The sequence below is a fragment of the Colobus angolensis genome, unplaced genomic scaffold (genome assembly GCF_000951035.1).
Source record: "Colobus angolensis palliatus isolate OR3802 unplaced genomic scaffold, Cang.pa_1.0 Scaffold14, whole genome shotgun sequence".
NCBI classification, from domain to species: Eukaryota; Metazoa; Chordata; class Mammalia; order Primates; family Cercopithecidae; genus Colobus; species Colobus angolensis.
In genome coordinates, this window is record NW_012114488.1 from 8,773,855 (window position 1) to 8,788,802 (window position 14,948).

The window sequence follows — 14,948 nt, forward strand, 5'->3', positions numbered from 1 at the left end:
AGTTAACCATTTTAGAACTAAATCTGAACTCCCTTCTTTTTCTTCCGGTTTTCAGTTTATACACATTATTCACTGTGGAAGGTATTTGAAAAGACCAAAAACAAGAACAAAGTGAACATCATCTACACGTTAGGGAGGATCATGCCCCACTTTAGAAAAGGGACACACAGGTCTATGTCCCCAGCAAAGGGAACAGCAGGGCCTTTCCAGCCACTCTCTACCTCTTCCTGGCTGACTCCCCACGGAGGCAGCAAAGCCATGCATGGGAGAGTGAGACAGGGATGTCAAACACAGCGAATGCTCCAAACCTCTTCAGGCTGTCTTTTGGAGTGTTCTGCTATAAGGGGACAGCTACCTTCACCTTCCTCTTACCAGGGAAGACTTGCTGTGTGAGTGACCTGAGGAGGGGGAGGGAAGCACGTTTAATTCAGGATCACAAATTTGCAGGTGCAGTACAGACATGCACATCAGACACATCCCCAACCCAGCTCCAGCTGGTGGAAGGTCCATCTTTTTGATTGCACGTACCTAACCTTCTATGCTGTTACTATGCCCCATTAAGCCCCAAGTCTATTAATATAACCTACAACCCAGTTACAAGTACTATTAACATTGTTATTTCCTGGTCTTTTCTACAAATCCTTTTAAGTATCTTTTGTTGTTGCTGTGTTTTTAAACGCTGGAGATTTAAAGTTTAAAAGTGAAAATGTACACTCTATTTTTCACACGATAGGCATTAATATTCTCTTCTGAAATGAGTATTATTTTAACAATTAGCCACTACTTTCATAATAAGTTTATTCTAATACTAGTAAAAGTACAGACCTAGCCTTGAAATTACAATATACCCTGATTACCCTGCAGACTCCTAAATCACATTAGACTCACAGAAGCCAGTAATTGTGCTACACTGATACCTAATGTAACTTTTCTTCATAAATGACAAATATTTTTGTAATAGCAAAGATTCCAGAGTCAGTGATTTTTATGATGAAACTACTTTCCATTGAAGATATAGAGAGAAGGTTGTGTTTCTTCTGAGGCTTCCTTGCGTAAGAGCAAATACAAAGAGGACACACAGCAGCTCAAGGGACTTTAAACCCCACAGAAGAGGGGATTAGGGATTGAGAGAGGCTGGTGGTGGAAGAGGTGACCAAGTGCAAGGATCTAAAAACAAGCAGCAAAGACAGGTGTGGGCAGCAGCATGGATGTACAAATGCGCAGAGCCCAGGTGGAGCCCATTCAAGCAGCATGGGCTCCCTGGACTCAGGCACAGTTGGGCACACGTAGGGCTCTGCACCCGTGCCTGGGTGTCTGGGCTGAGGCACTTTCGCTGACACCTTTTGCACTCCTTCCCCTCTCCCTCCCAGGTAGGTTCATAACCGGCAGAACCTTCCTTCTGGAGCTCCTCCTTGAAGTGAGAGGATTCTCTTCATCTGGGCATCATCTGACCGTCACCTGTCACGAGCTGGCACCCTGTCCCTTAGCCTCTTGCCTGCATTGCCACAATAACTGAACAGAGGCTCAGGTGTGACTTTCAATCTGGCTTGTTGTCCTAATTGCCCCCGTCACCCTGGAAAGGACAGAGGTCAAAATTCAGAGACAAACAACCAGAGGCCAGAGGCCACCCAGGAGAGGGTGAGAAAGTGCCAAGTGAACCCAGAGCTCCACTTCTTCTTCCCTGCTGTAAGGTAATGCTGGTTCCTTTATACATGAGGAAATCATGAGAAAGAGAATACCAAAAACTCTGAAAGACTGAATGCTGAAGTAAATTAGACTTGAATCTACAGGAACAAATAGTTTTGTACTGCAAGATACTTTTTTTAACTGCAAGAGGTAGACACTGATCGTGGAAGCCCCCTACTTCCACCTCCACACTCCTAAAACCCCAGGTAAGAAGAGCATTTAAAGTAGGGTTACAGGATGAACATAACAGAAAACATGGAGGTTACATTCTGCCCACAGATTTGAGTATGGTGGGGTAATTTCTGATTCTGATTTTTTCCTGAAAATGGGCACTGACTCAGCTGGTAGGCAAAGAGAAAACATAGCTCTATGGCTGATACTTTCACTTTTACATCTCCAAATGAGTCCTGGTCCCTTAAATTGCAACAGCCTGGAAATATGGCCTGTGAGCAGGACCCTTACCAGGAGTACGCAGAAATTCTGGATGGTGAGGTGGGAAGGGCCCTGGACTACGCTCTGCCTGCACAGGTGAACCCCACATGCCTGGGTCTCTGAGAGGCAGCCTACTACGCCCCATGCAGCACCTTCAACCCATATGCTAAAAGGGTTCAGGTTCCTCTGATGAACTCCTGAAAAGACGCCCACCTTTCATCCGAGGTTCTTCTAATCCATCCTGCACACCAGACTCAGATAAAGCCTCCTAAAATGTCAGTTTCATCACGTTCCTCTTTTGTTCTAAATCCTGCATTTCTTTGTGGTGCCTACAAGATAAGGCACAGACTCCTTATCCTGTCAATCAAGAGTTTTAAAACTAATTAAGCACTGCCTTCCTTATTCCGCTGTCCTTAGTAATTGCACAGGTCTCACCTTATCCAAAAGTGGCACACACACGACTTGTTTCTTCTATCCTTGCTTGTGCTCTCACTCGAACCCACGATATATCTCCCTTATTCCTTTATTCCAATTATGTTTGTTCTAAGGATTAGCTGAAACTCCACTTCTCCCAAGATGCCCTCCACAACTGCTACAACGCCCATTCATCTTCTTAATTTCTCCAAAATACACAAAGGTAAAGTTTTATGGTACTTGCACTAGATCTTATCACATATTGTTTTGTAGGCATTTGTGTTATGACTAAGATTATGGATAACAAATTTTCCTCATAGCTAATTCAGTGAGAGTTGTGCTAATACAGCTGGTAATTTGTTATTTCAGGATTAAACCTATATAACAGCAAATCAAATATCCACTCGGTTAAAAAGAAATTGCTCTTATTTGCTATCTTTCAACAAATATTTTTTGCCTATTATATGCTGGAGAGTGGGGATAACTACAATGAAGATGCTACAGAGTCAGTTTGACAGGGAGAAAGATACCAAACTCTTCATGATCTAATTCCAGTTCTAAAACTGCCCTGATTTAGGGGACAAAGATGAGCAGAGTGAGCTGCCAGGAAGTCCTTGCAAAGTAGGACACAAAAGCTTTGTCAGCACTTTGGGAGGCCAAAGTGGGAGGACTGGTTGAGACCAGGAATTTGATCGAGATCAGCCTGGGCAGCACAGTGAGACACCGTCTCTAAAAGAAATTTTTAAATTAGCAGGCATGGTGGTATGCTCCTATAGTCCTAGCTACTTGGAAGGCTGAGGCCAGAGGATCACTTGAGCCCAGGAGTTCAAAGCTATGACTGTGCCACTGCACTCCAGCCTAGGTGACAGAGCAAGACCCAGCCTCTTTTAAAACATAAAAATAAAAAAGGCCTCGCTGCATGATGGGATAGTAGATGCAAATACGCCCAGTCAGGCAGAGCCTGTGTACTTGTTAGACCACCTATTAGCTCACCATCTAGCCTTCGGTTCAAAGCCAGGACCTCAACATTTTTTCTCACACTTCTGCATTTGTTCACTGCAAAGCTGACCTCATGGCCTGCCCCATACCCTCATTTCAAATGGACCCTTCACAAATTAGAGTAGCTGAGGAAGAAAACACTTCCGTGAAAGCTTTTAAAAAATCACAGGTCTCTCCAGACAATGGGAATGGCAGGGTTTCAAATTATAGTCCGTTTATTTCCAAATTAATATTCAGGATAATATAATTCTGGTATAAAGAAAAATAAATTAAAATTTTTGACTATTAGCAATTAAAATATTTCTCAAGGCACATTAACTGTAATTCAGAAGGCACTTCTATCACATTGCTATGTAACATTTTCAAGCTTTTCATATATTCCCTAGAGATAGAAACAAAAATAAACATTGTAGTGGCCAAAGTGTTATTTTTAAGCAAAACTGAAATATCAGTTATTGAATATTAGCTAAGAACACATTTGTTTCATAGAAAATATCTGAATATGATTCAAAGCTAAAATTAATTCTAAGCAAACATAATTGAGATTCCATATTGAAAGAGGCTCATGAGTAACGCCAAGTCACAATACTCATTTCTTCAACTCAAAGAAAAGATCTGTGTAGCTTTAAATATCCTGCCAAAACTAGCGGGTGAAGGGATTCAAACCCCAAGAGTTCCAGGAGGGTGGTTCAGCAGTCAACACCTATCAGAACTATATAAGGTCTAGGTTAAGAATGCCATTTCCTAAGCTCCACGCCAGACTCATTGGAAGGGACACCTGGAAATGAGAACCAGAAATCCCGTTGTGTAGCAAGGTCCCTAGTGGTTCTTATGTGCACTGGAGTCTGAGAAAGGTGTCTAGTGGCCCACTATGATGAGGTGATGCACCTGTGCCCCACTTCCACGATGCAGTTTTCTGCTGTACCAATGCTTTCTCTCCTCAAAATCAAGTTTTGACTATGCCCTTGAATTGTTTCCTTCTGAGCACCATCTGCTCAATCTCAAAGTATCACTCTAGCTACATTCTCAGAGTAGGAGTTCATCCCTCAACTAATTGGGCCCAGTGAGCACACTGGCTTCATTCATGTAACACCATTCCTCTCCTACACAGAAACAGAACTGAACAGGCACGTTATACACACACACACAGGTGGTAAAGAACTCCCACACGATCCACTCTGACAACTGCTGATTCAATGCTGAGAGACTGGGGAGAACAACTCTCACATGACTAATTGGCCTACCTTTGCTGCAACAATGCTAAGGCCCATTCCATTCTGCTTTTTTAGGGTCACAGTGATTATTTCAGGTTCTTTCCTTAGCGGCTGAGCCTAAAGGATGAAAACAAAGGTTTATTTTATGACTGAAATGAAAGTGCTTCTGTATGGTTAGACAACTCATGAGCTAGTCAATCATGTTCACTGGAGCAAATGGGGAAACAAAAAGGGTGAGAAGATAAACAGTAAAAAAAAAAATTTCAATTAATATAGATACTCTTCAGGTATTAATCTGGTAAACTAAATCAATATTCTTGACTGAAATCTTAAAGATGAATTTAGTCATAAATGCTATTTAAATGTGATTTGAAGAACTTAGTTTATAAAACAAAATTAAACCCCCATTACTATCAGGTAGAAAGCCTGATCATAAGGACAAAATTCAATTTTTACTTTATTACCTTTCAAAACAAATTACCAGTCATTTTGTGTTTTCAAAGAAGAAATTTAAAATTATTTTACACTATCTATGGGGAGGACTGCAAAAAATGGTTGTAACAGAGATGACCTAACATCTTTGTCTCTTGTGAAAACTCAGCAGTAATTTTATTTTAAACAGCAACACCAAGGCTGCTGCAAGACTCATGCAGCAGCACCCAGAGAGTGCTGCTATTGAGTGAAGCCCACCTGGCTGGGTAAGGAGCCTAAACTGACAGCCCATAAGGCAAGACAGCTCCCGACAGACTCAAAGAATGAGAAAGTGAAATTACTCATTGAAGTTACAGATTCTTTACATGTCATTGCTATATGCCAAAGAGTAAACAAAATTCAAGAAAATTAACAGTCCATACACACTAAGGAGGAACTTAAAAAATTAAATATATGAGCAGGAAGGTACCTTGCCAAGAGGTGGTAATTATACATATGGCTTTTTAATTTAGAAGGAAAATAACTAAAGCTTATGAGAGATTATTTTAAGGAAAATAAAATTAGTTGACATTAGAGTTACTATTTTTTTAAATCAAAATCTGAAATCTCCTGAGGAATCTTAGAATAAACTAGAAAGATGAGGAATGAGTGAGTCTACCTAGAAGGTATTTGTTTTTCCATAAAATTGGGTAACCAGAAGTTGCTGCTGTTATTTGGGACTTAAAAAAACAGCAGTCAGTAAAGTCAGTAAAAAGTATTAGGGGCCGGGTGAGGTGGCCCATGCCTATAATCCCAGGACTTTGGGAGGCCAAGGCAGGCGAATCATTTGAGGTCAGGGGTTCGAGACCAGGCTGGCCAACATGGTAAATCCCCATCTCTACTAAAAATTCAAAAAAATTAGCCAAGTGTGGTGGCATGCACCTGTAATCCCAGCTACTGAGAGGCTGAGGCAGGAGAATCGTTTGAACCCAGGAGGCAGAGGTTACAATGAGCCAAATCGCACCACTGCATTTCATCCATTTCATCCTGGGCAACTGAGCAAGACTCTGTCTCAAAAAAAAAAAAAAGTATTAAGGGTATGTTCAATTTGTCAGTAGTTCAATGTGATCATCTATTTGGTATAAAAGAATGATCAACAATTAATTCAATTTCTGAAGATGGCCATGATATAATGCTCAAACCTAAAGTATGTGAGGAAGCCAAATTAATTACTTTGAATATACAAAAAATTCCTGTTTGTGTTTAAAACTGTCTATATGAAGCAAAGTAGAATTGTTCTTAACATGTATGAAGCTGGGAAATTTGGGGATTTACCACTCTTTCAAAAAGATATAAAATATTACTAAATGGCTTGATATATATTTAAGACAAGGCAGAACTGACTATAAAAGAATGAAACATTTCTGCCAAAGAATTTTAAGAAAATATTTTAAGATTATCATATTAATATATTTAAAAATATGTATTAAGACTGGTATAACCATGGGTATAAGTGTTCTTTACTTCAAAAAGCACCACTGCTTACAAACAAAACTGTAAGAGACATGGCTTGGGAGGAAAAAACATATGTGTAAACCATGGTTTAAAAATTTTTGAATATCAGTATTTAATGGTGATTTTAAAACTCTGCTATCACACCAATCTTCAGTTAAGAAAGAAACAAATCTGCATCACATCTTCAGGTCCTAAGGATCTATTTCACTTCATGGTACCCTCAAAATACTTGCCAGCTCTGTGTTCTCACGCAGAAGGTGACTTTCATAATCTGCACCTTCAAAATATATTGTCCAAGTACCTGGTGAACGTGTGTGAGGAATTAACCTGCAAAATCCTAAGGAGGAAACAAGCAAATTGTAAGTGAAAAAGCACATCTTGTCAAGATAAGGGAAGCAAGATTAATTACCAATTGCTTAATATCCAATACATAGTATTGATTTTTCTTACTCTACACCTTTACTCCCCTCTGCAAACTGAATTACTAGACATTTAAAATTATCCATTTGTTTTGGTCCAAGAGTATTTCAGCACCAAGCAGTAAAGTAAAATTGGCCTCCCCCTCCTCTGTGTTCCAAAAGAACTTTTTTCTTGCTACTATAAGAAATTATCAAATCGCCTTGTCTTAATTCCTTGCAGAACTGTTTACTCCACTAAACTAAGAGGTCCTTAATAACATTCAGAATATCTACTTAGCAAAGGGGAAGAAAAGAGGGAAGGAGTCAGAAGACAACATGAGCACAGGGTGTCTGTCAGCACGCCAGACTCTCGGTTCAACTACGTACATTCCAATTATCGGGTAACCTGTACAACAATTCTAGGACTCCTCCTCATTACTCTTTGTCCAAATCTCCTTTTAAGTTCATACTAATTTAAATGTCTTACAAATAAATTTTGGAATCATTTTATAATGTTTTCAAGAGTATGTGTTATTTTCATCAGGGACAAATGACATGCTTTGTAAAAGTAAGCCTTTCAATTCAAACTAGGTCATTCTTCATTTAGTCAAATCCTATTTTGTTTCTCAGCAATGTTTTGACCAACTCCTATCTATCACACGGGCCCTGAACAATCCTTGGTACATTTTCTCTACTGCCATCTTCTTCCCACTCTCAGCAGCTACCATTCATGAAGAGTGTCCTATGTGACAAGACTCTGCGCAGCTTCTCACCACAGTCTCAAGTGGTCTAATGGCTTGGACTAGTGAGTTTTCCCTGGCAGGAGATGACAGTCTCATCCACTCCAGTGCTTCAACAAGGAGAAAATTCTGACTGTTATTTGTGGACAATCAGTTTATTTATGGTAGGCAAAAAAGGAGATGTCAAAAACATATTCAGTTAAAAAAAGTATACAAAGTAATTTTACTTAGTTTTATATTTTAAATCACTATTTCCATTCAGATTCATGAAAATATAACCTACAACTTGCTTCTCTTTCTCATGTTTCAGGGAATCACTACTTTAACATGATTTTGCAATCTGAACAATTATAAATTATTTTCTTATTTTTTTCAAGGGCCGCATTTCCAAAACAAGCTCTGGACCATACTACAAATAGAGATTTGGCTTTATTAGCTTAAGGAATGCATCTCAGACCAGGTATGAGCCCAGGCTGGTCGTACAGTCTTCTCTCACAGAACTCTATTGTATGAAGGAAACAAAGGAATATACATCGAGGGCACAAAGTAATTCTTTAATCAGCTTGTAAAGAATTGAGTGTGAAGCATTGAAAACACTGATGTCATGAAAGAAAACACTCGATTCTTTGTAAGTCTTCTAAAGGCATCTGTGTACTAAGCTACATGTACAATGATCATCTAACATATATGAAGCAATGTAGTGATGCCGAGACCATGGAAACATCACAGATGTCCTAAAATTAATGATTTAAGAGAGCTCATGGGGAAGCCACAAAGAATACTCCATCATCAAGTCAAGAGCTCACTATTTCCAACTTGGTGAGGATCTGCCCTATGGCACATGTGACAAAACTGGCAGTTGCTTGTAAACTATAAACTATACAGATTTGCAAAATGCTAGTAGTTACCTTGCATGCTTATTTGCAAGATATTAATTATAAAAACAACTAGTTACTGACCACTGAACATACAGCAGGCCCATGCGAGGTGCTGAGGATCAGAGAAAGTGCAGCTGGCCAAGCCCAGGCTCTCAGAAACCACCCTCACTAAACGTGGAGGACAGACAGCAGCACATGTTTCAAACACAATGTGACCAGTGCAAAAATAGAAGCAAGTAACTAAGAATCACTCATCGGGGAGGCATGTTAAGTGTTAGGAAGACACTGAGGTTTTCCAGATGAAAGGATGCCTGATTAGAATTAAGAAAATAAATAAGTGTATAAGTTCAACAGCAGGAGTAGAGTAGTGACAACGGTAATAGCCCAGATATTAATAATATACAGTTCAATAGTAACAATATATATAGTGTATTTCAAGGTGAAGCAGTAAGGCTGGAAGGTGATGTCATGCTCAACAGTTTAAATGAATCCCACATATGACAGAGGAAGAGTTCCTGGCAGGAGAAAACCATCCACAAACCGTAGTTTTAAGATACCATGGCAATATGAACAATAGAACAAAACGAAAAAGTGGAGTGAGGAGACCATCTGAGGATGAGTGCCGTAAGTAACACGTGTGTGGGGGAAGACTTTGGGAAGGAACACTGGCTGTGGTTTCTGATTTGCTGAGATGCAGCACACTTGGAAGGATACTTCTAAGCAGTCCTGTGGTGGCCGAGTGCTTGCTGCTTAGAAGCTGTGCTGCTGCCTCTGGGTCTACCAGTGTGTGGCATGAGGCTTTTTCCAGGGAATGGCGGAGCACAGAACTAATGCTCTGGGGCTAGTTCAGGCCCACTCCATTTCTCAGACCTGCACTGAAACCCAGCCCTCCTCCTTCCCCAACCTTGTCACAGGTGCACCTGTACCAAGACTGAAGGCTCTCCCTGCCTTCTCCTGCTCCTACCCCTCTTCCTTCACACACACTTTCCTAAAAGACCTCACCCCGGCCTCATCTCACCTTGGCCTCTCTCTGCTTCTCTGAGGACGGCACTGAGCCCTGAGCACCTTTTGGAAAGACTCCAGAGGTAACTGTTTTGCAAACACATTTCATTAAAGATGCGGCCTTTGTAAAATGATTTGTTTTAACTATCAGAAACTTTGAAGGTATCTTGAAAGGTATAAAAATGTATTTATTGTGGGGAGTGAATGTTTCACTGAAGTTAAAAATCACACTCACCAGATTTATATACCTATGGGCATAAAACCTCTATCATTATTCCTTTTATTTGTTTAAACAAACCCCTACACTTTGGGTCTAACTTTCTACTCATCTGAGCTGTTTTCCACTTTATGAAAAAGTGGCAGACTTGGATTAAAATTTGGTCTAATATAAAACCTCATACATCAGAAATAATTGTGGTGTTTTCGATCAGTACAGATCACAAGAAAATGTGGTAAAAGTGACATAATAAAATCCAGGAAATCAGTTGCACTCAAACCTTTCAGGGCTATAAGCTCTTCACACAGAAAAGCACACGACATGCTGGAGTTTGGGTCTCGCCAGCACATAGGTGCAGGCCAGCCTGGCACTGGTGGCCACAGCGGCAGCAGCAACAGCAGCACTCACACCCCCTCGCTCTGTGCTAGAGTTCTGCATGCTCCACAGGAACCCATTCGGTCCTCCCAACAATCTCTTAGCTGGGTACTATCAACATGCCCACCTCACTGAGGTGCCAAAGTCAGCTGCCAATGGCAGCGCAGCCTATAGGTGACAGAGCTGGGTTTAGAATGCAGGCAGTCTGCTTCCAAAGCTTGTGTTGCTCTTAATTGCTATGCTGGTACCAACAAAGTTTACAATTTAGTGCTAAAAGAACGAATCAACCTACTATGCTTATAAAACACCAAGAAGGGAGAACAATAAAAGGTCCCTTGTTACCAGCCCAGGCAGAAAATGTAACCATGACATCAAGTGGGCAGAGCAGATGCTCACTACAGGGTCACAAAACATCCCCTAGCGCTGTCTCGACACTTCTGACCTTACATCACCATGAAATATTTCTCCAAGTCAGCGGAACACAGACTTCTCCAGACAGCATGAGGGTGTACTCCCACATAAGTGGACTACTCTATGAGGTGGACAGTGAATAAAATGCTCGCTTTAACCTGGGGCGTAGCTCAGACTCAGGCATGGAGACTAATTTACCTCTCTGGCACAGAGGATCTAAAAATTCTTGTAAACCATTTGGAATGTTTCTGACAACGTCACAAGAATAACCATCTTCTGGCAAAAGAAATGGCAGCTGTAGGTCAGGATCCTCCTCCAACTGCACTTCCCTTCCATCGCTGCGGGCCAGCTCATCAGCAGTGTTTTCAGCCACAGCCACTACATTTTCTATAAGATCCTGTTTGGAAAACAAATGCAAAATTAAAAAGAGATGCTCACTGTCTGATGCACGTGACCAACAACTATTCCAAGCCTGTCTGATCTGTCTGATCACTGCAGCACCACTCATCTCACAGACAACAGGCATAGACAGATGCAGGCTTATGGAGGGAGCACAGATCCCAGCAGAACAGCCATCATCCGTTTTCTAAAGCCAACAACCCTGGGCTGCACACATTTTATAGATGAACCAAGATTTTAATTATTACTTTTAAGTAACCTGTAGCTTTAAATAAAAAGAAATTGTTCTATCGCAAGTTTTTCTTTTCTAATCATTTTTTTCATCGTACAATTCTTTAATTTTCAGTTGTTAATAACTATATTTGTATAGAATGTTTAATGATATAGGGAAAAGCCCACACAATGTAAAATACAAAAAACCAGAATAAAATATCTATACAGTATTTTTGCCAGTTTGGAAATATATCAATATACAGAGGTTATTTCTGAATTGTGGGTTTATGGATGATTTTTATTTAAAAACGTTTCACCGATATATTACCCACATAAAGGAAAGTTCACAAATCCTAACTATATAGATCAATAAAATGAACACACCAGCTCAACCACCAGGTTCACTTCTGTTCAAGAAAGAGAACATCGTCACCTGAGTAGCTACCCCATTCCCTCTCACTGTCCCCTTCTTTTCCTTCAAAAAGAATGAAATGGTTTTCAGCCTTCTATCACCAGAGCGTGATTTTGATTGTTCCTGAAGTGTACATAGATGGAAGCGTATTCTATGCACTTTGCAAAGGGCTGCTTTTTTTTCACATTACGTCATAATGTTCATCCCAGCTGTTGTAACCGTAATTCATTCTTTCCACATATGTCTTTATATGCCTATGACATGACTTATGTATATGCTGTACTTTTGATTTGGTGATTTCTAGTTTGGGGCTGTTTTGTTCATGTCTTGTTGGCATAAACTCAATGTTGGTCAATCCATCCATCCACGTATATAATTCTCATGACTCATACTTAAGTCTACAGCATTTCTCTTTATAAACAGCTAACAGTGGTAGATACTATTTCTCACCCTCTGTTCCTCCTATTGAGAGGTAGGCATGCCAAAACTCCCGGCTCTATTCCAGATGAGATGGGACAAGCCTCTCACTTTAGCCAGGCTGTGAGGGGGTGACCCGTGGCAGAGGCACCTGCCCCCTCCAGCACTCAGTTGCGGCCACGCACACTGGAACTCAACAGTCCTGGGGAGCCTCCTAACCGCCTCTCTTCTAGTCCTTCTGATAACTTTCCAAGAACCTACTTTCTACTTAGTGTAGTTTCTGTTTTTTCATTGAACTCAACTCAGACAACAACATGAAAACAATCTCGTAAGACGAGAATAAGTAAGTCAACTTATTAAATAAGATTTCCTTTTGTTTATTCATCCAAATTTCCCTGTGCAAACATGTCCCGCACTATGTGGTAATGTGGCAACATCTACTCACCGTTGGGATAAAAGGCTCATCAGGTGCACAGTGATAGTTCTGTAATAAGGCTTGAAGTTGTAGTGAATTTAACTTAAAGCAGGTGCTGTTTATATTTGGAATGTCATCAGGTGCATACTTATCCATGGTAAGCAAAGTTGTTGCCTATGTAAAAGAAAAAAGGACACAAAATATCATACTTGTAAAGTTATTCTATAAATATTATCCTTTATGTAATATTTATAAAAATATAACTCGCTAATTTAACTTTGAAATGCAGAATGATTTCAGGAAACAGACTTCCATTTACAGTAACTATATACATTAAATAGAACTAAAAGCATTATCTTTTAAAGGGCATCTTTTTAGATGCTCTCTTAATTTTATGACATGCATGTATAATTAGATTTCATTATGTTCGTAAAGCATTTTAAAAACTCTCTTCAAAAGCAAAACATTTACTTGACCATTCAGATGACCAGTTACCGGTGTTTGAATAGTTTCATTGTCCTGACTTGTCATAACAAGCTGTCTAGCCTCTACACTAAATCTCTTTTTAAAAAAAAGGTTAAAAAATGGAGAAAAAAAATTATACATAATACTAAAAAAAGTCCCAGGTTTTTAAGCTATAGATGACTCAATTCGTTAATTGCAAAACACCACCTCCTAGTTTTTCGTATCTAAAAACTTTCCTCAGAGCTGGTTAAGCCACTGGGGTATGATTTGGCTTTGTATTCTTGAGGGTTAATTCTCATCCATCTTAAAATTGGTACTCATCTTTCACTATAAAGTGTTCTGAAATACACCTTACTGATCTCAATATAAAGAACCCTTTCCGGATATTTATAGTCTGCTGGTTAACACTTATGAGTCGAACTGTGTCTCCTGAAAATTTGCAGGGCTAACCCTCAGTACCTCAGACTGTTATCTTTTTTGGAGGCAGCATCCTTCCAAGGAATCATCAAGTTAAAACAAGATCAGCTGGTCCAATGTTGGCTGTCCTTATAGAAAGCAGTCTTTTGGACACAGACAGGCAAACAAGGAGAATGCCATGCGAAGACAACGGCAGGGACTGGGATGATGCACCTACAAGCCAAAGAACGCCAACTGCGTGCAAACCACCAGAAGCTTGGGGGAGGCCTGAAACAGAACCTTTCCTCAGAGCCCCCAGAAAGAACCAACCCTGCTGACATCCTGATTTCAACTTCTGGCCTCCAGGGCTGTGGAGCAACTGTTAAGTCACTCAGTTTTTGACACAGGTTCAGTATCCCTTACCTGAAATGGCTGGGACCAGAAGTGTTTCAGATTTTGGAGTTTTTCTAATTTTGGAAGACTGACATACATGAGATATCTTTGGGAATGGAACCCAAGTCTAAATATGAAATTTGTTTCATATACACCTTATACACACAGACTGAAGATAATTTCATACAATATTTAAATAACTTTGTGCATGAAACAAAGTTTTTGTACATTAAATTATCAGAAAATAAACCATGTAAACCATCTGTGGTTGCTTGGTGTCACCATTTCTAACTCTGAATTTTTATGTACCTATAAGCAATCATTTTCTTAAATTTATTCAGGCATAAGTACTTAACAGTAACAATTATGGCATACAATTAATACAGTGAAAAAATATCTGTACTTTGTTATGGCAGCCCAGGTACTAACACAACACTACTTCGTTATTTGTACATATGAAAAACCCCAAAAAGAGGGTACTGAGGTTTTGCTGCATTGAAGCTCTTGCTCATTATAAGGATCAGATGCCTTTACCACAAAGTACATGAGCTCGGGAGTGGCACCAGCACTCACCTGCACGATCCTGCTCAGGTGACAGTCTGCAGCCAGCTCCAGCCCCTGCTTCTCAGCCCAGGCTTCAATATGGCCCAGCTGCTGACGGATAATTGCGCCCCAGTAATGGGAGCACAGCCCTGAATCGGGGTCAGTCACTAATCTATTGAACAGCCACATATTGATAAAGTGGAAAAGCTGAGAGAAGAGCTGGATGGTTAGGGCGGCATTGACTCTGCAGCGTCGTAGCAAGGACATGGCTCCTGTCAGCGTGTGCAGCACATCATCTGCCCAGACAGGATGAGAGGACAAGAGGACCAAAATGTCATCCAGGAAGAACCCTTTGAATACGCAGTAAATTCAGATAATGGTACCTATGGTAGTAAGCGCTGTTTAATCACTTTAAAAATACCAACTTCATTCCAAGAGGAAACAGTGACATGATCTTAAACTACATATAGTCATTAACTAATTACACTTAACATCATAATTTTGCCTTAAGAGACTTTTTAAAGAATATGGCCAATGTGACACACCAAAATGAGAACTATCTGTAAACAAAACAAATAATAGTTAAAATTTGTTAAACACTGC

The 14,948-nt window shown here is 40.1% G+C and overlaps 1 protein-coding gene across 7 annotated transcripts in view; it reads right to left on the reverse strand.

Annotated features, from left to right (window-relative positions):
* Positions 1 to 14,948, reverse strand: part of MLLT4 (myeloid/lymphoid or mixed-lineage leukemia (trithorax homolog, Drosophila); translocated to, 4) — a 140,161-nt gene that overhangs the window by 40,290 nt on the left and 84,923 nt on the right. For all 7 annotated transcript variants that reach the window (XM_011934932.1, XM_011934937.1, XM_011934936.1 and 4 more), the window contains 5 exons: positions 14,376 to 14,641; positions 12,579 to 12,722; positions 10,891 to 11,089; positions 6,905 to 7,008; positions 4,776 to 4,862 (listed from right to left, as the gene is read on the reverse strand). In XM_011934932.1, the coding sequence (XP_011790322.1) occupies positions 4,776 to 4,862; positions 6,905 to 7,008; positions 10,891 to 11,089; positions 12,579 to 12,722; positions 14,376 to 14,641 (800 nt within the window). The remainder of the gene's footprint in view (positions 1 to 4,775; positions 4,863 to 6,904; positions 7,009 to 10,890; positions 11,090 to 12,578; positions 12,723 to 14,375; positions 14,642 to 14,948) is intronic.